Source organism: Plecotus auritus (assembly GCF_963455305.1).
Source record: "Plecotus auritus genome assembly, chromosome: 4".
NCBI lineage: Eukaryota > Metazoa > Chordata > Mammalia > Chiroptera > Vespertilionidae > Plecotus > Plecotus auritus.
In genome coordinates this window covers 152,550,781-152,574,494 of record NC_137775.1, presented here as the reverse complement: position 1 = coordinate 152,574,494, position 23,714 = coordinate 152,550,781, and the positions used below count along the sequence as shown (strand labels likewise).

The 23,714-nt window shown below is 34.6% G+C and overlaps 1 protein-coding gene across 3 annotated transcripts in view; it reads right to left on the bottom strand.

The window, feature by feature from the left end:
• PHTF2 (putative homeodomain transcription factor 2) overlaps window positions 1-23,714 on the bottom strand; it is a 105,353-nt gene that overhangs the window by 34,855 nt on the left and 46,784 nt on the right. For all 3 annotated transcript variants that reach the window (XR_013960507.1, XM_080666660.1, XM_080666661.1), the window contains exons 4-9: window positions 19,509-19,578; window positions 18,552-18,710; window positions 14,775-14,940; window positions 13,485-13,649; window positions 5,292-5,478; window positions 1,314-1,469 (exon numbers count right to left, since the gene is read on the bottom strand). Coding sequence is in view for 2 of the 3 variants with exons in the window: in XM_080666660.1 (XP_080522786.1) it covers window positions 1,314-1,469; window positions 5,292-5,478; window positions 13,485-13,649; window positions 14,775-14,940; window positions 18,552-18,710; window positions 19,509-19,578 (903 nt within the window). In the remaining variant the exon portion in view is untranslated. The remainder of the gene's footprint in view (window positions 1-1,313; window positions 1,470-5,291; window positions 5,479-13,484; window positions 13,650-14,774; window positions 14,941-18,551; window positions 18,711-19,508; window positions 19,579-23,714) is intronic.

Here is a 23,714-nt window from a genome sequence, read left to right as displayed (position 1 = left end):
AGTGGGTTGGGGGTGGGAAGTGGGGGAGTATGGAAAGAGGGGTTAAGTAAAAGTCCACCCTGAATGACAGATTACCACCACATTCCCAACCCCTTTGGTACCAAACACCATGGCAGCCTAATCTAGTATCAGCCCTCCAATGGACCAAAAACTGGATAACTTTTCTTGAAAAACAAAATGCCCCTGAGGAGAATCAAGTTGGTGGCATAGGTAAACACGGGTACCTGATGTCTTCCATAACATCAAAATTACAACTAAAATATAGAACCACCATCATTCAGAACCACCTGAAATCTGGCTGAATGGAAGTCCTACAATTAGAGATGTATAGGAAATACACTGAAACTGGTAGGAGGGGCAGAGGCGTAGAATGACACCTACGTGTGGTGTGTTTTTCAATTGGGAGGAATATCTCCGCTGTGGAGGCCTCCTTTGAGAAGCAATTGATTCATTTGCCTTGAAGGGAGATAATAAAATGTTCTTAGTTCTTTAGAATAAAAACTGAAAATACAGTTGAATGAAATTCTTTTACTATTTAAAGAGCTTCAAGAGATGTGATAACTTCAAGAGATGTGATAAGTTAGAAAAGAGTTCAGAAAAAAAAAAACACGTTAAAAAAGAAAAACAGAATCAAATGAGAAAAAAGATTGAATTTAATAGTATGGACAACTGAATAAATGGTGACAAGAACATAAAGAAAGTCACTTAGAATAATAACTTTGCAATAATCAATTAGTCATAAAGCCATTCAAATTGTGGGAAAGACTAACCCAGGAGTTCACAGATTGTCTCTCCAGGATGGCCTTCTTTAAAGGTAAACAATGAACTGAATGTATGAATCTTCAGAGAAAATACACAAAATGAGTACAAATGTATGGCTATTTATCATATATGCAACACATAAATCTAAAACTGCTATTCTATAAATCCAGAATATATAACAATAAGGTATTGATACTGAGGGGAAATATGTTTTAATAATATTGTTAATTGTTAATTCAATTGTTAAAAGAAGTTGTAAATTAGTAACATATAAAAAAAGATATGGCCCTAGCCGGTTTGGCTCAGTGGATAGAGCGTCGGCCTGCAGATTGAAGGGTCCCAGGTTTAATTTTGGCCAAGGGCACATGCTTGGGTTGTGGACTCAATCCCCAGTAGGGGGCATGCAGGGGGCAGCCAATCAATGATTCTCTCTCATCACTGATGTTTCTCTCTCTCTCTCTCTCTCTCTCTCTCCCTTTCTTTCTGAAATCAATAAAAAAATATTTTTTTAAAAAGATATGTATGTATACATGTAAAGCCAAAGTATATACCTCATTAGGGTAATGTTTCTTATAATGGTGTGACTTTCTATTCCGAAGAATGCTCTCAGAAGTTCTGTCCACATTTCGGCGTAATGGGTATCCTGTTTCAGGACCTTCCTCACTGGAGACTTCATCAGAGACATTTGTTATTGTCCTTTGGGTATCCTAAAATGGGAGTACACAAAGAGGATTATGGTAATTTCAAACTTAACTTGCAGTTTTGAAAGTGCAAAACTTTCAATTATATATATACATATGCACATATAGCTTTAAATACCTTCAACCCCCTCAAAGTGATTAGTGCTACTTAATTTTCTGAAAAAATATCTTAAACCAGGGACTATCCTGGCATTTTAATGTTAAGAGTAATTCCACAGTCATTTGTCAAATTGTTCTATAATGTTTCTGTTCCACAAAAAGATTTGAAATAGCTTACAAAATTAAAAAATATAAAACAGGATAAAAGAAGCTGAGAGACCTGATATGAACTAATTATGCTATTTTCACAAACTGAAAATGTGATCAATTATAAGACCACCACTGAGTAAATAATGGCTTATGAGGCAGGAGGAGGTGACTACCGTAGTAGTTGAATGGGTGCATGTATCAGACATTATCTACATATAAATTTGTAAGACACGTCCAGATTTCAGAAATTCTGAAATTGAGAGACTCAGAACATGAGTTTTAGTGACACTTCCATGTTTCTTTCATATAGCTTTAATAGGTAATACATACCAAAAAGTATGTTTGAAAGTTTAATGATTGAAAATTTATTTGTTCAGTGTTCAGTGTTGATAGTAATGTGAGGTTCACATTATCAGAGAGCTAAATGTATCAACAATCTAAAATCAAGTAATGTACTATATTTCACTGCAGTCCCAAACTATTTATTGTACATCTACTGGTCCTAAAAATACATGTACTGTCAAGTAGTAACACATACTTCATTCAAAATTAGAGAATCTTCTTTTCTTCTATTTATTTTCCTCAACACAAATGTTCATGCTTACATTGCTAAATTTAACAGTTAACATCTTTTAATTTGACCATATTATTTTATTGTACCAGCTTTTAAAGAATAAGTTATTTAACCAAGAAAAATTCAGTGAAATAAAGAGACAGAAGATCTACATTAGGCTTTGCTACAATAGCCCAGGGTAGCTTTATTATTTTGGAAAAGTAAACAAACAACTATTAACAAATATGTGCTCAATAAGAATTTTTTTTTCTTTTTTAAAAATCTTTATTGTTCCGATTATTACAGATGTTCCTCTTCCCCCCCCAATAGCTCACCTCCACCTGATTCCCACCCCACTCCAGGCCTTCCTCCCCTCCCCACTGACCTCGTCCATAGGTGTAAGCTCTTTGTCCAATCTCTTCCCGCACCCCCTACAACCCCTCCCCCCTTTCCCCCCGAGAATTGTCAGTCTACTCCCTTTCTATGCCCCTGATTCTATTCTATTCACCAGTTTATTCTGTTCATCAGATTTTTTACTCACTTGATTTTTAGATTCACTTGTTGATAGATATGTATTTGTTGTCACTTTGTTGTCCATAATTTTTTTTATCTTTACCTTTTTCTTCTGCTTCCTCTTTTTAGAGAATACCCTTCAGCATTTCATATAATACTGGTTTGGTGGTGATGGACTCCTTTAGCTTTTTCTTGTCTGTGAAGCTCTTTATCTGACCTTCAATTCTGAATGATAGCTTTGCTGGGTAGAGTAATCTTGGTTGTAGGTTCTTGCTATTCATCACTTTGAATATTTCTTGCCACTCCCGTCTAGGCTGCACAGTTTCTGTTGAGAAATCAGCTGACAGTGGTATGGGTATTCCCTTGTAGGTAACTAACTTTTTCTCTTGCTGCTTTTAATATTCTCTCTTTGTCTTTTGCCCTTGGCATTTTCATTATGATGTGTCTTGGTGTGGTCCTCTTTGGATTCCTTTTGTTTGGGGTTCTCTGTGCTTCCTGGAGTTGTAAGTCTATTTCTTTCACCAGGTGGGGGAAGTTTTCTGTCATTATTTCTTTAAATAGGTTTTCAATATCTTGCTCTCTCTCTTCTTCTGGCACCCCCATAGTTCGGATGTTGGTACATCTTCATATTTTTGGATTCTTTTTTTCTTTTTGCTTTTCTGTTTGGGTGTTTTTTGCTTCTTTGTATTTCAAATCTTTGACTTGATTCTTGGGATCCTCTAGTCTGCTGTTGGATCTCTATATATTATTCTTTATTTCAGTCAGTGTATACTTAATTTCTGATTGGTCCTTTTTCATATCCTTGAGGGTCTCACTAAATTTCTCAGAGGTTTCTAGAAGATTCTTGAGTAACCTTATAATCATGGTTTTGAACTCTATATCCAGTATTTTGCTTTCATCCATTTCTTTCATTTGTAACTTGTTTCTCTGTCTCTGCATTTTGGCTGCTTCCCTGTGTTTATTTCTATGTACTGGGTAGCTGCTAAGTCTCCTTGAGTTGATAGAGTGGCCTTGTGTGGTAGGTGTCCCATAGGGCCCAGTGGCTCAGCCTCCCCAGTCACCTGAGGTGAACGCTCTTGGTGCACCCCTTTGTGGGCTGTTTGCACAGTCTTGTTGTAGTTAACCCTTGATTGCTGTTGGTATCACTGGGAGGTATTGACCTCCAGGACAATTGGTTGTGATGACCAGCTGTGTCTACACTGGAAGATCTGTTGCTCAGGAGACACCCTTATGGGGCAGGCCTTGCTTCAGTGGGGCTTTGGTGCTCACCGAGTCTGCCCCTTGAGTGTGTCTCTTATGGATATGAAGAGTTGTAATCCGGTATGGTCTCACTCTGACCACTGGGTACACTGGCTCTTGGGCCACCCAGCAGAAGCTACAGAGACATCTGCAGATTCCTCCTCTTTGCATGGGGTTTGGAAGTGCCCAGATGAGGCCCAGCTGCTGCTGGGCCTTGGACCTTCTTTTGGAAGCTCTGGGGCTCTCTGACCCAGCTGTAGTTTGGCAGGTTTTAGAAAGAGAAAGGACAGGCCATTCATATGCAAAAGCTGATGCATACAGCTTGGATGGGGTTGTAAATTGGGAGGAGCGGGGTCTCTGGGAATCACCAGGGCAGGGCAAGGAGCAATGGCTGCCAGTCAGCCCTGCACCAGAGAGGTCCCTGGGTCTCCGTGTCCCGCGCCCCCATGCAGGAACAATGATCACTGCAAGTATCTCTGAAAGCTGCCCTTACGTTCCTGTCCCGATGCAGACAGTCCAGCTTCTCCCCGTATGTGTCTGGGTCTCCCAGAGTCTCGCCTGGAACTGGAGTTCAGAACAAGTGGGAGCTTATATCTCCCTCCGATTAAGATAGCAGCACATCCAGGTGCCAGCACTTTTGTGCGCCTCCGCACCTCTTACCAGTCTCACTGTGCTTTCTTCACCTCTCTAGTTGTGGAACTTCCACTCAGTCACCTTTCCCTCGGTTCTGGGTGGTAGTTGTTTTGCCTTTTAGATGTAATTTTGATGTGGTTGTCAGAGGCAGCAAGTATAGGTGTTTACCTATGACGCCATCTTGGTTCTCTCAAGAATTTTTTTATAACAACAAAACAAATGTGTTGACACCAATGGTAATAAAGGTAGGAAAAACAAGGTAGTATTTTCTTATGGAAAACATGAATGGAAAATCAGGTTTCTAGTTTAGTTTCTAGAATAATTTAATGTTCAATTTAAAACAAATTCTTATACACATGAAAATGGGGCAAGAAAAGGTAAGGTTTAATAAGCATCAACTATGAAATTATTAGTGCTTTAACATTTTGAAAAATTTGAGTCATTAATCAATTCAAGAAGGCCCTAATTATATTGACAATGAAGTTTATTCATATTACTTTATCTGATTTTCAACTTCATCAGTGTGATTTTTAAAGGCTCAGAGAATAAATTCGGGGAAAAAAAATATAGTTCAAAAAAATATAGTCCATTAGCTATTGCAAAACCACACAAGCAAATTATTTTTTAAAAACCACACTTACTTTACTGGGAATGTTCCTCAGTGTTCCTTTGTTCCAGGTTGTCTCTTCTGATCGAATAGTTTCACATTGAGGTTCATGGCTTTGTACTCCACCTTCACTGCTTTTAACAGTCTTTTTCCCATCAAGGGATACATAGCCATTGTCAGTCTCAGTTGATTTATCAATTGAATTCTTTGTTTTCTTTGATCTAAATAAAAAAATTCAGAAGCACGTTAAATGGACTTACCTTATTTTGGATGGTTACTGATAGAAATTATGATCTGTTAATAATAAAATCTGGCAGTTACTTCTCAGAATTTTAATGCCCACCTCATTTTTACAACATATAATTTAGAAATATAGTATCCATCATATAAAATAAAAGTGTATATCAGTGTCATAGTTCAGCTTATTTTATAGGTTCTGAGGTCTTACAAATAGCAATTCTAAGAGACATGTCTTAGCTTATCAAACAATTCTTGGTCAAAATTACCTGGTCTTTGAGCAAAATCTAGAATAAAAAAGTTGTCCATTTTATTATGATTAATAACATGTTTTTAAAGTTTTATTTTTTAAAAATATATCAGTAATTATCAGGTTAAGTTGCAGTTAGTGGTTTAAATTAGTTTTAACATTCTCATTTACCCAAATACTTTACCATTAGTATATATACATAAATATCTTGGATAAATTTATTTTAATACACAATGGAGACATAGTAGAACCTTTGTTACATAAATATATATGAAAAAAAGGAAAAACTTTATATAAGGTTCTAAATAATGGAAGAAGTAGAAATAAAGAACACGAAGAAAATAAAGAAGTAACCTCTTTCACCCACTGAAATACTCTGAAAAAGTATCAGTAATCGTGTAGCTACAATTGAGGTTCTTCATTTAGGAATTAAATTTTTCTCAGTATATAAGATACGATATAGAAAATAATAAACAAGACATTTTTTATTAATAGGCAAATGCTTGAAGAGTCCTCTTCAGAGTCTCTAGTGGGTGAAATAATGGCCATGCAAAGGTAATGGTTAGTAGAAATATAATGTAAGTCCGACACAAAATTAGAATGTGCTCAGTGCACATTAACTTTATCAGAAAACATTATTAAAAGCAATTATATTTCATTGTATTTAAATAAACCCCCTTTAATTTTCTCCAGAGTATCACTTTTGCAAGAAAGAAACTAGTATATTGCCTTCTGTGGGTCAACAACAAGTTTTTTTAAATGCACCAAAAAAGTTATTTTTGACACTACAGTTACTCAGTGTTATTGGAACTCCCCTATTTGAAATGGAAAATTTGGAAATAAGGAATCAGAAGTATAAAAAGGTCTAAATGATTTATTTAAGAGGCAAACATAGCACTAGATTACAGACCTTCTGACTATGAGGCTAATTTAATTCTCCATATTACCTCCAACTACACTCTTTGGGAAACTTCCTGTTAGGATTTCTTGTTAACACACTCATCAAAGCCTAGAAAGTTTTGTCTTATACAAACAAGCCCCTTTCCTCCCTGATCTTCTCCTGCCAGATTACTGAAAGGGATAGACAGACCATACTTCTCTGGTGCTCTACAGAGCTCCAAGGCTTTCTCCCCAACCTAATATTTTAAAAATTGCTTTTTAGAGAGAGAGGAAGGGAGAGGGAGGGGGAGAGGGAAAGACAGAAACATCAATGTGTGAGATTCCCAACTGGGAACAGAATCCTCAACCTGAGTATGTACCCTGACCATGAACTGAATCCACGACCGTTCAGTGTATTGGATGTGTTCCAACCAACTGAGCCACACCAGTTAGGGCACTCTGATGCTTTCTAGTCATTCAGAACACATCTCTACAGAGTTGCCAAGACTCAGAAGTCCAGTCTTCTAACCCTTATCTTTCTACATGATCCTAAGAGACATGAAAAGGCCAAGGGAATGAACCATGGGACAAAGACTATTTAAGAGTGGCAGAGGGAGGGAGGAAAATGGATTCTAGTGGAGAGGAAAGGGGCAAAAAGAGAAAATAAAAGGTGCAGTGTAAACTTGTGACTTTCCCTGCCTGGGGAAGAAAGTGATAGAAACAGTTATCAACTACTCCTTTTACCTCTCCCTTGAACATGGAGATGTGGAAAAAGACCAAGGGAGGTAAAGTTACTTGATATCTTGAAAATGTGAGAACTCAAAGATAGAGAAGAAGTTTTCTGAAAAGGTATTTATGAAAGTTCATGGAAATGACACTGGGCTGGAAAGGGAGAAGGGAAAGGTAGTAAAGGAAAACTGGAAAGTTGGTAGAACCATTAATCGGACAGGATATGCAAGAGGAGAAATTTATGTGGGAAGAAAGATGGAAATGGTAGACCTACAGTGCCCTGCTAAGATCAGTAGGCAGTTTAAAACATAGGTCTGAAGGCCAGTAGTCAAAGTAGAAAAAATGGTTGAAAATGTGCAGAGTGAACCAGAACTCGAGAGGACAAAAGTTAAGAGCCCAGTGAAAAGGCTTTGAAGGATGATTCCTTCCTTTCCAGACAGGGTTAAGACTATATTATTCCTTCCTTACCAGGACAGGGTAAAAACTGTATTATGCCAGGGGAAAGAGTACCAATAGCATCCATGCCATATCACTGACACCTCTCAGCGATCTCCCACTTCCTCCTTTCCTCATCTCTGCCTCTCCTAATCTTCTCTGGGTTGTTTCTCTCCCCACTATCTCTGCAAAGTCTGAGTAACACTATCAGAGACATGAACACTAAGTTACTAAGCTATGGTAGCTACCTGAGGTTTCTCATGAACTAAATGCAGATAAGTTCCAAACCAAGCTGAAATTACAAAGAAAACAAAAAATGTAAATATTACAAAGGATTATGAAAAAATACTATGAACAACTCTATTCCAAAAAAACTGGACAACTAGACAAAATGGACATATTCTTAGAAAAATACAAGCTTCCAAAACTCAATCAGGAAGAATAAAAAAAAAAAAAAACCTGAATAGGCTGATAACTACCGAAGAAATTGAAGTAGTAATCAAAAACCTTCAAGCAAACAAAAACCCTGGTCTGGATGACTTTACAGGGGAGTTCTACCAAGCATTCAAAGGAGAACTAAAACCTATCCTCCTCAGACTATTCCAAAAAATCCAAGAGGAAGGCACACTTTCAAGCTCTTTCTATGAAGCCAGCATTACCCTAATTCCAAAACCAGATAAAGATAACATAAAGAGAACTACAGGCCAATATCCTTGATGAACATAGATGCTAAAAACCTCAACAAAATTCTAGCAAATTTGATCCAGTACTACATTAGAAAGATCACACACCATGACCAAGTAGGATTTATCCCTAGGATGCAAGGATGGTACAATATCTGAAAATTAATAAATGTGATACATCACATAAACAAAATGAGACAAAAATCACATAATCATATCAATTGATGCAGAAAAAGCAACTGACAAAATCCAACACCCTTTCTTAATAAAAACTCTCAGCAAAATGGGAATAGAGGGATCATAACTCAACATAATAAAAGCCTTATATGACAAACCTGCAGCCAACATCATATTCAATGGGCAAAAACTAAATCCATTTCCCCTAAGAACAGGAACAAGACAGGGATGCTCACTGTCACCACTCCTGTTCAATATAGTACTGGAAGTGCTAGCCATAGTAATCAGACAAAAAGAAATAAATGGCATCCAAATTGGAAAAGAAGAAGTAAAACTGTCATTATTCGCAGATGACATGATAATTGTACATAGAGAACCCCAAAGACTCCATCAAAAAACGACTAGACTTAATAAATGAATTCGGCAATGTAGCAGGATACAAAATTAACACCCAGAAATTTATGGCTTTTTTAGACACCAATAATGAACTCACAGAAAGAGAAACGAAAAAAACAAACAATCCCATTTACCACTGCACCAAAAAAATTAAGATACCTAGGAAAAAACTTAACTAAGGAGGTAAAAGACCTTTACTCGGAAACCTACAGGACATTGAAAAAAAGAGATAGAGGAAGACAAACAAATGGAAGAACATACCGTGTTCATGGATTGGTAGAATCAACATCATTAAAATATCCATATTACCCAAAACAATTTATAGGTTCAATACAATCCCCATTAAAATACCAACAGCATATTTCACAGACCTAGACGAACTCATCTGGAATAAAAAAAGACCCCGAATAGCCACAGCAATCCTGAGAAAGAACAAAGTTAGAGGGATCACAATACCAGATATCAAGCTATATTATAAAGCCACAGTTCTCAAAACTGGCTCTTGTGGTACTGGCACAAGAACAGACATAGAGACCAATGGAACACAACAGAGAACCCAGAAATAGACCCAAGCCATTATGCTCAATTAATATTTGACAAAGGAGGCAAGAGCATACAATGGAGTCAGGACAGTCTCTACAATAAATGGTGCTGGGAAATGTGGTCAGATACATGAAAAAAAAAAAGAAACTAGATCACCAACTTGCACCATACACGAAAACAAACTCAAAATGGTTAAAGGACTTCAATGGAAGATGGGAAACCATAAATATCTTAGAAGACTCCACAGGCAGCAAAATATCAGACATATGACGTAGCAATATCTTTACTGATACAGCTCCTAGGGCAATGGAAACTAAGGAGAAAATAAACAAATGGGACTTCATCAAAATAAAAAGCTTCTGCACAACAAAAGAAACCATCAACAAAACAACAAGAAAGCCCACTGCATGGGAGAACATACTTGCCAATGCTATTTCAGATAAGGGTTTAATCTCCAGAGAACTCATACAACTTAATAAAAGGAAGATAAACAATCCAATCAAAAAATGGGCAAAGGACTTAAACAGACACTTTTTGAAAGAGGACATACAGAAGGCCGAGAGACATATGAAAACATGCTCAAAGTCACTAATTATCCAAGAGATGCAAATCAAAACAACAATGCGGTACCATCTCACACCTGTCAGGATGGCTATCATCAACAAATCAACAAATCAACAAATGACAAGTGCTGGCGAGAATGTGGGGAGAAAGGAACCCTCCTGCACTGCTGGTATGAATGCAGACTGGTGTAGCCACTGTGGAGAACAGTATGGAGTTTCCTCAAAAAAACTAAAAGTGGAACTCCCATTTGACCCAGTGATCCCACTCCTAGAACTATATCCCAAGAAACCAGAAACACCAATCAGAAAGGATATATGCACCCCTATGTTCATAGAGGCACAATTTACCATAGCTAAGATTTGGAAACAGCCTAAGTGCCCATCAGCTGATGAGTGGATTAAAAAACTGTGGTACATCTACACAATGGAATACTACACTGCAATAAAAAAGAAGAAATTCTTACCATTTGCAACAGCATGGATGGAACTGGAGAGCATTATGGCAAGTGAAATAAGCCAGTCAGAGAAAGATAAATATCACATGATCTTACTCATTTATGGAATATAATGAACAACATAAACTGATGAACAAAAACAGATCCTGAGACAGAGAAGCATCAGCCAGACCGTCAAACCTCAGAGGAAAGGTAGGGGAGAGTGGAGGTAAGGAGGAGAGATCAACTAAAGGACTTGTATGCATGCATGTAAGCCTAACCAATGCACAGAGACACCAGGGGGGTGAGGGCATGAGTGAGGGCCAATGGGGCGATAAGGACACATATGTAATACCTTAATCAATAAAGAAAAAAATAAAATTACCAAAAAAAGCTTAATTTCTTTTCACCGTCTGTTTGTAATAATATTGTGAATCTTAGACATGAAAGAAAACTTAGGATCTATCTGAATTCTGAAACAGGCATTATACTGAAGAGATTTACAACCTAGATGTAATTCTTTCTATTCAGTATTTTGAGTAGAAATTATAATTATGCTAATTTAACACTATAGTACAGTGAAATTATAGTACTAAATCCTTAGGAAATATGGTTGATTTCTACATCTTTTTTTTTCATTTCTTTATTGATTAACGTATTACATGTGTCCTTATCCTCCCATTACTCCCCCCCACCCCCCCATTCATACCCTCACCCCCCTGGTGTCTGTGTCCATTGGTTAGGCTTATATGCATGCATACAAGTCCTTTGGTTGATCTCTCCTTCTTTCCCCCATCCTCCCCTACCTTCCCTCTGAGGTTTGACGGTCTGATCACTGTTTCTCTGTCTCTGGATCTGTTTTTGTTCATCAGTTTATGTTGTTCATTATATTCCATAAATGAGTGAGATCATGTGATATATATCTTTCTCTGACTGGCTTATTTCACTTAGCATAATGCTCTCTGTTCCATCCATGCTGTTGCAAATGGTAATCGATACTTTCTTTAGCATTGTTTTCTTAGGTTCATGGAGTTCTTTTATAATAATTCCTTTTTTTTTTTAATGAGAAATACTATGTATGCTTTGCTTTAAAAAGAATTGTTTTATCTTGAGAAGAAATGTACTTAGAGATGATGAGTAGGGCCTTTCCAACTTATAAATACAGGATGTAAGAATTGTAGATTTCATCCTAACATCTAGAAAACCAACAAGATACCATATATAAAGTTTAAACCCTTGTGTGGTTATGCATTTATTTTTCCATCAGTTATGTTAATTCAGACACCTTAATGGAAGTATCCAGTTTTTCAATTTTTTATCACCAGAAACAATTTTAAGTCCCAAGTTGATATTTCAGTTTAAGCCCTTTCTGACTTATTAAAGCCTGAAAGAACAAAACATCAAGATTTCAAAACTCAAGATCAGAACTTCTAAAATTAACATTTTTCTTAAGATCTTCTTGTACTTAATATTTAAAAGTCTTACTTATAAGCTGGCAAACCAGTCCCAGAATGAGTTAGTTGAAAACAGTGCATCTTTAAAAACATGTAGATTATAATTGCCACAATTACAGAGAATAAACCCAAAGGGATTTAGTCATTATTGTACCAATGGCTAGTAGTCAAGGTTATGCTACAGTCCCAAAGGAGGGAAATTGAAGTCTGAATCTAATTTGAGAAACACAGTAGAATTCCAAAGGCACCAACATACTACATTAGGGGGATTCTGAATACTAAGTTATAAAATATCAGTTCTGGACAACCAAAACAACTAAATGATTCCCCAAAAGGAAAACATATCCATATCCTTTTTTATAATTGCATATTAAAAGTTCTTGAGAAACTGGCTTTGCAGTGATAAAACCATTACATCCTACTGTTAGAAAGGAGAGCTATTTATTTAAAAATAAATAAATAAAACAGACTAAGAGAGATACAGACAGAATCCAATGCAAGTTAAAAACCAAACCGAATCTGTATCTTTTCTGGAGGAAGCAACTTTATGCAATGTTATTGCAAACTATTAAAATTTTGGAGAATTTTCCCCCAAATTACAATCAATGAAAATATGCCCAGGATCTAATTCCTTCATTATGCAATGCATGATAAACTTTATCATAAGAGCACAATCACATATTGATGAAACAGTATTAGTAGAGGAGTTAACAAAAGTGACCAAATTAGTTATTTGTAGTATCTCTTTTCTTGATTTATTAATTTAGCAACTTTTACCAGTATACTATTTTGATCATAGCTTTTCAAACCCTTTCAAATTTATTATGTGTATATGTGCACTAGTAATATAACCCTTAAGTGTTTTGAATTAATTATTCAAAATAATTATACAACATTGAGTTAGGTTTAATTTACTTTTAAAATTTGCTATAATCACATTTCCTTATTTGGTAAGCATTCATTGTGGTACAAACTATACGAAAGCCCAATACACAAAAATAGAATTTCATCCTATAGTATACATCTTATTCTTTCAAATACAAATGCCTACATGTTTTCTATCAGACAATTTTAGATAACCGAGGCAGGGATTAAATTTAAAATATACAAGTCTCATGACATATTAGCAAAGTCAATTTGACCTATAGTACTAATAAAAATAACCAATTTAATAGAAGTAGGACTTGAGAAATCACAAAAGAAGTTAAAATTTAGAAACTCAACTAAATATACTCTGATGGTATATATTCATTTAGAAATATTTATATATATCCCAAAATAAACTTTATGCTCTCTATTTTTCATTATCTATAGCATTATAATTGATCAAAACAAAATCTGTAACAAGTCTGTCATATGTAAAGTCATTAATATTCATTACCTGAGACTGAAGTGCCAGAAAAGGGATAGTGCTCTATGCCATGGAAAATCTTGAATAAATACAAACCCTGATAAAAAGAAAGCAGCATGCCAAAGATCTCTGAAGACAGCGCCAACGCTGTATGAGGTGCTTGTACAGTGGCTCTGAACTGTTCCCTCCTGTGAATTATCTGTAGTACTAGAACCATCTCCTTCTCTGTGCACTTCCAAATGGGCTGCTTTTCTTAATTTCCTTCATTAGAAGAGATTAAGAACGGAAAGTAACTTTAAAATTTTAACAACCATTTTCTCAGTAGTATGTTCAAAATTTTTGTAAACATAAACACAGAAATTTTAATGCACAATAAAATTCAAATTAACTGGATGAAAGTTAACCCAAACATAAAGTACATGTTCGAGACCAATTTCTATAAATGGTAAGGTACTGTTCCTTGCTTATACTGCCAGTCAGTAAATATTAGGTTGTAAGGTCACATTAGACAGGTATTTACAAAAGTATTTCTTTCCATCTGAATGCCACTTATCTGCAGGTGAGGAAGAAAATTTGAATAAAAGAATTATAATCTAACTGACTAGCAGTGCTATTTATCTCTTTGTCTTTTCTAAATGAAAAGGGCTTAAATTTTTAACACCTCCAAACTACATATATCACAATCTCTTAGCAACAATATTCAAGAGGAATTGCTCCAAAAGACCCTTCAAACAGAACTCCATTGCACAGAGTGGCCAATGAGACTTGCTATGTTTACTTAACCTAGGGGCAATATTAAATAGTTTCAAATAGCATGTATTCATTCATTCATTCATTCATTCATTCATTCATAATCCTCACCCAAGGAATGTTTATTGATTTATTATTTTATTTTTTAGAGAAAGAGAGAGAGAGAGACATCATCTGGTTGCCTCCTGCACATGCCCTGACCAGGAATTGCAACCTTTATTGCACAGGATGATGCTTCAACCGAGCTACCCAGCCAGGGCTAAAATAGCATTTAATAAATTAAATTTAGCTGAAATTTTTTCTTGGTTCTTGTTTTTGGCAAAGCATCTTATAAGTACAAACTTCTGTAAACAGTGGGAATTATTAGCAACTCCAACTAACATGTATTCCCTACATTGATATTAGGTGCCTAGAAATTAGCGTTAAGAAAGAAAATAAAAACAAAACAGGTGTGTGGTCTCAAAATGACCTTGAAGCAAATACAGAAAACAAAATTGTATTTGGTAGCTGATTCTGAAGCTCACTGCTTTATTTGAAAGAGTAACTTTACAAGACAGCATTTTATTGAAGCCAAGAATAATTATAGATTCAAATTACAGAAATCTACAAAAAAGATAATTTTTAAATAGGCAGTACCTTCTTCTTTTCCCCCCTGTACTTAGAGGCGGCTTGGGTGTTCTTGTTGAAACAATCTGGCAGTGCACAGTTCCCAGGAGCAGCATCAGCCATATCGGCCCAATCACTTCTGTCAGAGGTATGTTATGTGGGCTGGAAGCGGAACAGAACAATACTATTGCGGCAACTACAAAAAGGGAAAGAAAAGAAAACACATTATACATCTGAAAGTCACTCTTTAAAATCTTTAAAACTTGTTTTAACATTGCTTCTTGCCAGATTATTTTTCTAAATTTAAATAAGTTTAAATGTTTCTCCAGACAAGCTCTTTCAGACTGACTAACCATACTTGCTGTTCAGTAATAAACTCTTGGATCAAGATAACACTCAACATGATCTCTAAAATACACACTTTAAAACTACAATGAAAACTAGATGCATATGAATCTCATGCCACTCCTGGTAAAATCCCAGAGACGCAAAAGAGCCATACTAACCTCAAGGGCCCTTATTTCTTTGTTTAACAAACACGGAAGTCTATGATAAGGCATAACGAGCTTCTTTTCAATAGAGGTCTATGTACTCAAAATTAGTAACATATATTTACTTGGACATATTTTTCAGGGAAACCACTAAACACCCATTATTGCTAATCATTTCCACATGAAGAAGAAATCTTGTTTTTGCTTGCTCAGGATCCCTTAAGCCTTCTAGACACAAATTCTTTATCTTTTGAGAATTTGCTTCCTTTGTCTGTCAATCGAATGGTCTTATTTCTCCTACCTCAGGGATAAACCTGTAATCTAGGCTTGTTACAGTCTTAACTTTGGGCACAGTAATTAATAAAAAGATAGGCATGTGATTTAAGCAGGGCCAATCAGAATCGTTTACAGGGAGTAATAGAGGTGCTTGAAGGCCTTTCTCCTAGATAAAACACTAAGGACTATGAAAATAAGAAACTGCCAGGGGTACCTCAGCCATCACTCAAAAAAAGCCTTCCTACGAATGAGACCAGTTTAAGAAAAGTAGTGGGGACTGCATAAAAAATGAAGACATCATCTAAGCCTCTAGATCCAGTAATACTTGAGTCAAGAGCCTAGGAGTACCTAACTCTTTCTAGGGGCAAATGGAGAATTTGAGTATTAGGAGATTTCTGTTCATTTTGTTAGGTGTAATAATTATAATGTAATTGTGTAATATTTTGAAAAGGTTCATACTAATGCATGGGTAAAATTCCATGATGTACATGATTTACTTTGATAAAATAGATTAAGTAAATATGCCAAAATGTTAATTATTTAATCAAAGAGATGGGCATATGGGTGTTTAAAGTGACTATGCATCTTATCTAAATCAGGACTCTTGAGAGTGAGATGAGAGATGTTAATAAAAGCATAAGGACAACACAAGTCAACTTCGATAGTTAGATAGTACCAAGCAAACTGGAACATATGGTCACTCTGGTTTTTGCACAGGTCTATCTAATTTCCTGGGGTTTTTTTCCGAAAACTTTTATGATAAACAGTAAAGACAAAAAACACTTTTTACAAAAGCTAGTTTGCATTTGGTTTCTGTCACCTGCAATTGAAAGAATCCTGGCCTACCATACCAAGATTTAAGCTTAAAATACCACTTTATCACTTAAGATGTTTAAGAAGTGTCATACAACAAATTTGAGCTTTATATTCTCCTGAGTAGTAAGATTCTTTGAAAAGGGGGGTAAAAAAAATTTAAATTTTTAAAAATGTCAGTCATCTTTATGAATTACCCTGAAATTTAACTCAAGTTCTCTAGTTGTTTTATAATAGAGTCTGGAATTTGGAAAAATATAGAGTTTATGTTGTTTTTAATATGAACTCTAATGTGTCCTTTATCCAGTTTTTAACATTTTTGAGCAACAATATTAAAAAAGGATAATACACAGTAATTACAATTAATGGTACTGATTAATTATTACTCTAATAAGTAATTGCACTTTCTGACTGCTGTAGAATAAAGCTTTCTCCTTTAGGTAAGCTAGAAAGCATTAGAAGATAACGCTCTCTTAAATCCTTTTGTGAGAAAAGCAAACACAAGAAAGTAACTCTAGCCCTAACCGGTTTGGCTCAGTGGATAGAGCGTCGGCCTGCGGACTGAGGGGTCCCGGGTTCAATTCCGGTCAAGGGCATGTACCTTGGTTGCAGGCACATCCCCGGGGGGGGGGGGGGGGGGGGTGTGCAGGAGGCAGCTGATCGATGTTTCTCTCTCATCGATGTTTCTGGCTCTCTATCCCTCTCCCTTCCTCTCTGAAAAAATCAATAAAATATATTTAAAAAAAAGAAAGTAACTCTACAAATAAATTAAGATAAAAATACATTTAGAAGAACTAGCATATAATGTAATGGTATTATACTTAGCAACAACAAAGGTCAACTTCTTGAAAGCAGTGACAAACTATATGAAAATCCTTAGAAAAGTTACTATACTTAATTGCAGGCATTCTAGGAATTTGTCATAAGAAAGTAATTCAAAGTATAAAAAAACTTCACAAACTGTATGTTCACTTCAGCATAAATTATAATAACAAAAGACAGCAAAAAGCTTAAGTGCCCAATATTGTAGGGTATTGATATGATATTTTCTAATAACTTAAAATTATATTTATAAAAACTGATACTTGTTATGACATAAGGCGGAAATAAAAATAAAATAATTTACACAGAATAATCTCAACTATATAAAAAATGTTACAAAGTAAACTTAAAGGCAAGATTATAGATGGCTTTTCTCTTCAGTTTTACCTATATTTTCTACATTTTCTGTAATGAATATGTATAATTTTTTAAATCAGAAACACACACACACACACTCTTAACAAACACAAAATCTTCATAGTTCACTCTCTTTTATGTATATAAGATGTACCCTAGCTTAAGGAAACAGCTTTACCTAAGTAAAAATCTGTAGTTTTTATTATATTTTCATTTACTTAAAAATATTATCTTTTACTTAGAGTTTGTGAGTAAAAACATGTTCAAATAATCATTTAGGATTAAAATCGTGTTTTAAAAAAAGACATTAAAAAGACTGAAGGTACCAACCAAATTATAATCATTGCTTTGTTAGAGTGATGGAATGTGAGTGGTTTCTTTTTTAAGACTCCAAATACTTTAGAGTGCTGTATAGTATGCATTGTATAGTACAGTATGCACACTAGAATGCTGCTGTGGTGAGAGGCAATGCAACACAGTTGTTAAGCATGTGGCTCTAAGTTAGATAGTTTAAACTTGAAACCTGGTGATTGTGTGACTTTGGGCCCTCAGGTTCTTCAGGATCCCATGTCTATAATCTAGGCATAATAACAGAACCTATACTTCACTGAGTGGTAGTGAGAATTAAATAAGAATTCGTGAAAAGCAATTACAATAATGCATGGTATGCACAATTTCAGAAAAGAATGAGGACAGTTTCAGAGGCAGGAAAAATGAACTTGTACAAAAAAAAAAATGACTATGTGGTATATATATGTGGGAGGTGCATTTTGAAGAGACTTTCTAATTTTTAAAAATCCTCTCAACTTGTTTTTTTCTTTAGTCAACCCCAGATTCAAATTTTCACAAAATTATATTGGAAAGTAATTGCTTTGTTTTCTCAAACATTTTAAATATCAAACTAGTGTCTTATTAAGTGAAATATTACAATAAATATTTATCTTTATACTCAATAGTACTACATGATTTTTTAAAAGTCTTTGGTAACCCTAAAAATGTAATATCCTGAAAGTTAAAAGCAAAATGCATTTCTACCATTTAATTGTACCTTGAAGAAGATAAAGGACAAGAAGCCAGAAAAAGATGACTTTTGATGTTACTTGTAACCACCACCGGAAGAAAAAGGGAAAAAATACAACTCGAACAATCCCCTTTCTAGTCAGAGAAGTCCAAGGACTTTCAGGTTTTGCCTTAGCAAATGCAGACCCTGAGAAAAGTAAAATAAGACAACAGAGTACACTTATTAGTCTTTAATTTCCTTAGAGAAAAAACTTCAACATTTGAAGAAAAACAAAACATGTATTATTTTATACTATGCTATGAATAAGAAATGTCCAATTTTGGGTAACACACTTTAAAAAACATTCTTCATGCTATCATATTAACTCAGGTACTTTGAAAACAACTTTTAATTGAAATAACGGAATTTCTCCTACATATTTTATAAATATAAGGTAATATTCAAATGTTAGTTCCAGTTAGGAATTTTAAGTTATCACTTTAACCCCTAAAACTAATACAATATTTGTATGTCAACTATAATCCTATATAATAAAAGGCTAATATGCAAATTGTCCCCTTGATCAGGAGTTCGACCCAGGGGCAGGGCCACCCTCGGCCCTGCCCCTGATTGGTCCCGCCCACCCCAATGGGGGGAGACAGCTGGACCTCACCCATGCACAAATTCATGCACCGGGCCTCTAGTTTAAATATAAAATTTTTTAAATGTTACCACTTTAATTTTTATAACCAAGCCTTATAGCCTGCTAAGCAAACATGAGATGTTTTTCTTTTGTATGTACTTCTTGTAATGATCTTTAGCGGGAGGAAAAACTAGTCAATGGTATTTAAATGCTTCCATTTTCTGCTTTTTATGGAATTTCTGCCTTCATTTAAGCTCACATTACTTTTATTTCTACAAACATATATATATATAACCCATTTTGAATTGTTTCTACAAGGTCAATTTCTAATTGCATTAAGCATTTATTTATCCAAGGCTCACCTCTTACAAGATCAACATCTATGAGGTCTGGTTTCACATGCGCTGTTTTCTTTGGTTTATTCCTTAGTCCCTATAATATATTAAAAGTAGTATTGGTGAGACTGTAGATCTTAAAAGTCCTCATCACAAGAAAAAAGTTTTGTAATGTATGGGGACAAATGTTAACTAGACTTATTGTGGTGATCATTTCATCAAATCATTATGTTGTATACCTAAAACTAAAATAACATTATGTCATTATGCTCTAATAAAAAATAGTATTAGAATTCTATATGTATATTTAAATCCAGAAGAACAGAAAAAAAAATCATCTTTCCAAGAAGATAAATTTAGAAAAAGTAAAAAAGATAAAGTAAAATTCTAAAACAAAGACAATTGCTACCAATCAATTTGGATGTACAGCCTGAGATAGCATGTGTTGGCCCAGATTTGCACAGGAGAGTGTTGAGGCTGGCTGGGGGAGCAGTGGCTCTGAAGGACCTTCAAGGTGTGATGCTGAGGGTGTTGCTGCAGAAAGCAGTGGACCACAGAGCTGAGGACAGACAGGGATGCAGACTTCTCAGCAGATGCCAGCATGTAGGGGTGGTATCAGCTAAGACCCAGAGAGAATGATGCATATCTCAGAGATGCCACTATGTTCACATGCGTAACCAGACCACAATGCCACCTAATCAAATCAGAACTTAGAGGCCATGCCCAGTAGGTGGAAGAAGAGAAAGCAGGACTCACAAATTGAATTAATTTTAAACTTGAAATCACTAAACACTAAGATTAAGTTTTTGCCATCAGTGTACTGAAATGGGAGTCAGGTTGGAAATCAAAATTACTAGGAGGAGGGACTATGAAAAAATAAATTTATAACTTAAGTCTAGGATATTAAGATTGGAAGAGCTAAGGTTAAATTCCTCAGGAGCCAAAAAGCTAAGAGATGACATAGTGTTTAGATGATTTGTTGATTACTCATTCAATTAACCAAGTAATAACTATTCAGTGCTTCGTTTGGTCCTTCCTAATCCAAGTAACTAACAATGACCACTTAATGTAAGAATTTGATTAAGTACTGTTTGATCTAAAGCAAAGAAGACAGCATTTGAACTCAGAATTAACTGAGATGTTTAAACAAAGTACCCTGAATTCAAGATGCAATTAACCTTTGAATCCCTGCAAATAGTCTGTTCATTTGAAATTACAAACAACCCAGGGATACAAAGATACGAAAACAAAAGAGAAAGGATCAGGATTAAAAATATATCCACGATAATTTTACATACAGTTGATCTTCATATTCATAGTTTCAAAATTTGCAAATTCACCTACTCACTAAAATTTATTTGTATTCCAAAATCAATACTTGCTGTGCTTTTGCAGTCATTTACAGACATGTGCAGAAAGTGGCAAAAATCTGAATCACCCACACGTTCCCAGCTGAGGTCAAACATGGCAATGCTCTGCCTTCTCGTTTCAGCTCTCAATATTGTGATTAAATGTCCTTTCACCATCTGTTCAGTGCTGTGTGTGCGTGTGTACATGCGCACGCACATGTGCTTTTTATTGATAATTTTGTTGTTTAAAATGGCTCCCAAACATAGTGCTGAAGTACTTGCCTAGTGCTTCTAAGTGCCAGAAGGCTGTGATGTGCCTCTGAGAAAATGTGTGTAAGATAAGCTCTGTTCAGGCATAGCTATAGTGTTGTTGGGCATGAGTTCAATGTTAATGAAATCAACAATACATATTAAATAAGAATTTTTTCAACAGAAAGATATATAGAACAAGGTTATGTATTAGGTTGATGAAGGGTTGTGACTAGAGGCTTGTAGGAACTTAACTCTATATTTCCCCTAGGAGCAATGATCAGTATTCGTTAATTCAGTGTTCATGGTGACTTTACAGAAAATAACTACTGTGAATAATGAGAATCGATTCACCTGTACTTCATTTCCCATTTTAATGTCATGAAAGAGTGGCTGGCTGAAACTATAAAACATTCCTGATATTTTACAAACTGGAAAGGAATTCTAATAATACACGCACTTAATAAAATTTTATTTATAGAGCACTATTTAGATTTGGTATGATGTTTATTATGAGATTTTACCTTTATTAGTGCCAACAAATTTGAAAACAGTAACATTTAAATTTACTTGCATTTATACATTCTTTTAAAAATACAGTAAAACCTCGATATAATGGACTAATTTGGGTGAGGGGATAGCCATTAAAGCCAAAAGCCTGTTACATACTAACATAGGTTTTCCAAATGGGTATGTTAAAAAATTGACAAGTTAGTTTATCTGATTTTACTTATGTAGACACGTGTGTAATTAAAATTAAGTATGTATGAAAAGTTTATTTTCACAAAAAAGTTTTCTCTATGTATTATAGTAACTAAATTTATACTAATAGGTCTAATAAATGCATATATTCACCAGTCACCGAGAGTAAACAAATGCACATGGCTGAGATGTGACTTAGCAGATGTGGGAACATTGGCCAGCATGCGTTAAAACGGCTGCAGAAAGTTATGCTGTGCAACAACAGAATCAATAACTGCTCGAGATACATTGTGATTAGGTGCTAATCATTCACTGAATATTGTTTATGAGCGGTGACTCTTGGATTAAACATGTGGACCATAGTTGTAAATATATAATATTTATTTATGTTGTTGAAATTACTACAATGTTTTTTCCAATATATGGCCTATTTGCTAAAATTTGTTAAAAATACCAGTGAATTAATAACAAAAAAAGTAATCTTGTTAATTTCATTATAAGCAAATCTTGGTTAAAAGCATTTTTAAATTAATAGGGTGTTAATTCCCACGTATGATATACAGACAGGAAATTTTGTCCAATAAACCTAAGTTTGTTAAATCGAGGTCTGCAAAATCGAGGGTTTACTGTAATTTGAAAATAACCTTATAGCCAATGTTTTACAACAAATCTAAAACTTTATTTATTGCTGTATACCTAAGATTTTTAATCAAGATTGTTTTAAGAATTTAAAGTCCTTACAAAAGAAACAGTAAATGACCTTGATTTACATAATTATGTTGTTTTTCACCATGCTCATTCTACTTGATCTTTTATATGTAGTTCATTTTCTATTTTATATTTCATTAAGGCATTTATTTTCAGTTACATTGTAGAGTTACAACAAATTACCAGTTTGAGAATATTTTGAGGGTTTTAAAAAAAGAAATATTACAATGATAAATCTTCTAACATTAATGATTTTAATTAAGTATATATTTTAAGTTGGAAATTTTTAAATTGGTTTAGAGTAAACTACATTCAAACAAATAGCACAGCGTTTAGTACTCAAAAATTTATGTAATCTCAAAAATTTTAAGTGGTGAAAATAGACTTTTGGTAGTGAGCATGCTATATAGTGTGTATAGATATCAAATTATGTTGTACACCTGAAACATAATCCTAACCAATGTTACTTCAATAAAAAAGAAAATATAACAAAAAAATTTAAATGAACAAAAAATAAAAACTAAGTTTAAAAAAAAAAGATTTTAAAAATTACTAATTTAACTACAAAGTATAAACAATCAAGTAATATGAATACAATTAATCTCCAAGAAATCAAGTAATATGTTCTTTATTGAATATACATTTAAATTCCCATAGTACATTCCTAAAGTGCAATGGCACAAATAGTATGAAGTTTTGAATTTTAAAAAAATTATAAGTACAGAGATAATGTTGGGTCAAAAAGCTAAAAAGGACTGTTTAAATTTAGAAAATACTTCTGTTTAATGATTTAGACTTCCATGCATGGAACTATCATAACACTTAGATTCCATTAAAGAATGTAACCATCAGTTTCTCTTTCTGGATATCCTGTTTAGTTCCTTCCACGCCATTTTTCCTCTATAATGATTTTAAATAAAAGAGCCTAGTTCTTTCTGCTGAAGCTTAAAATTCTATTAAGTCTAAACCAAGAGGAAATTCCACATTTAATTTTAAATTTGGGCCAAGGTGATCAGGAAATAAAAGCTTTCAGTTTTATGTTCTAAATTTTTAAGAAAAAATAATTTGCAACTAACAAAAGACTTATCAACTCTTGGCCTTTAATTTAAAAAAATAAACATTTCCAAGAAATATAATTTCATGGCTTTGATTTCTTTAGTTGTTGCTCACTGCTTTGATATATATGCAAATCAATAACTGTTCTCTACATCACAGGTACAATGTT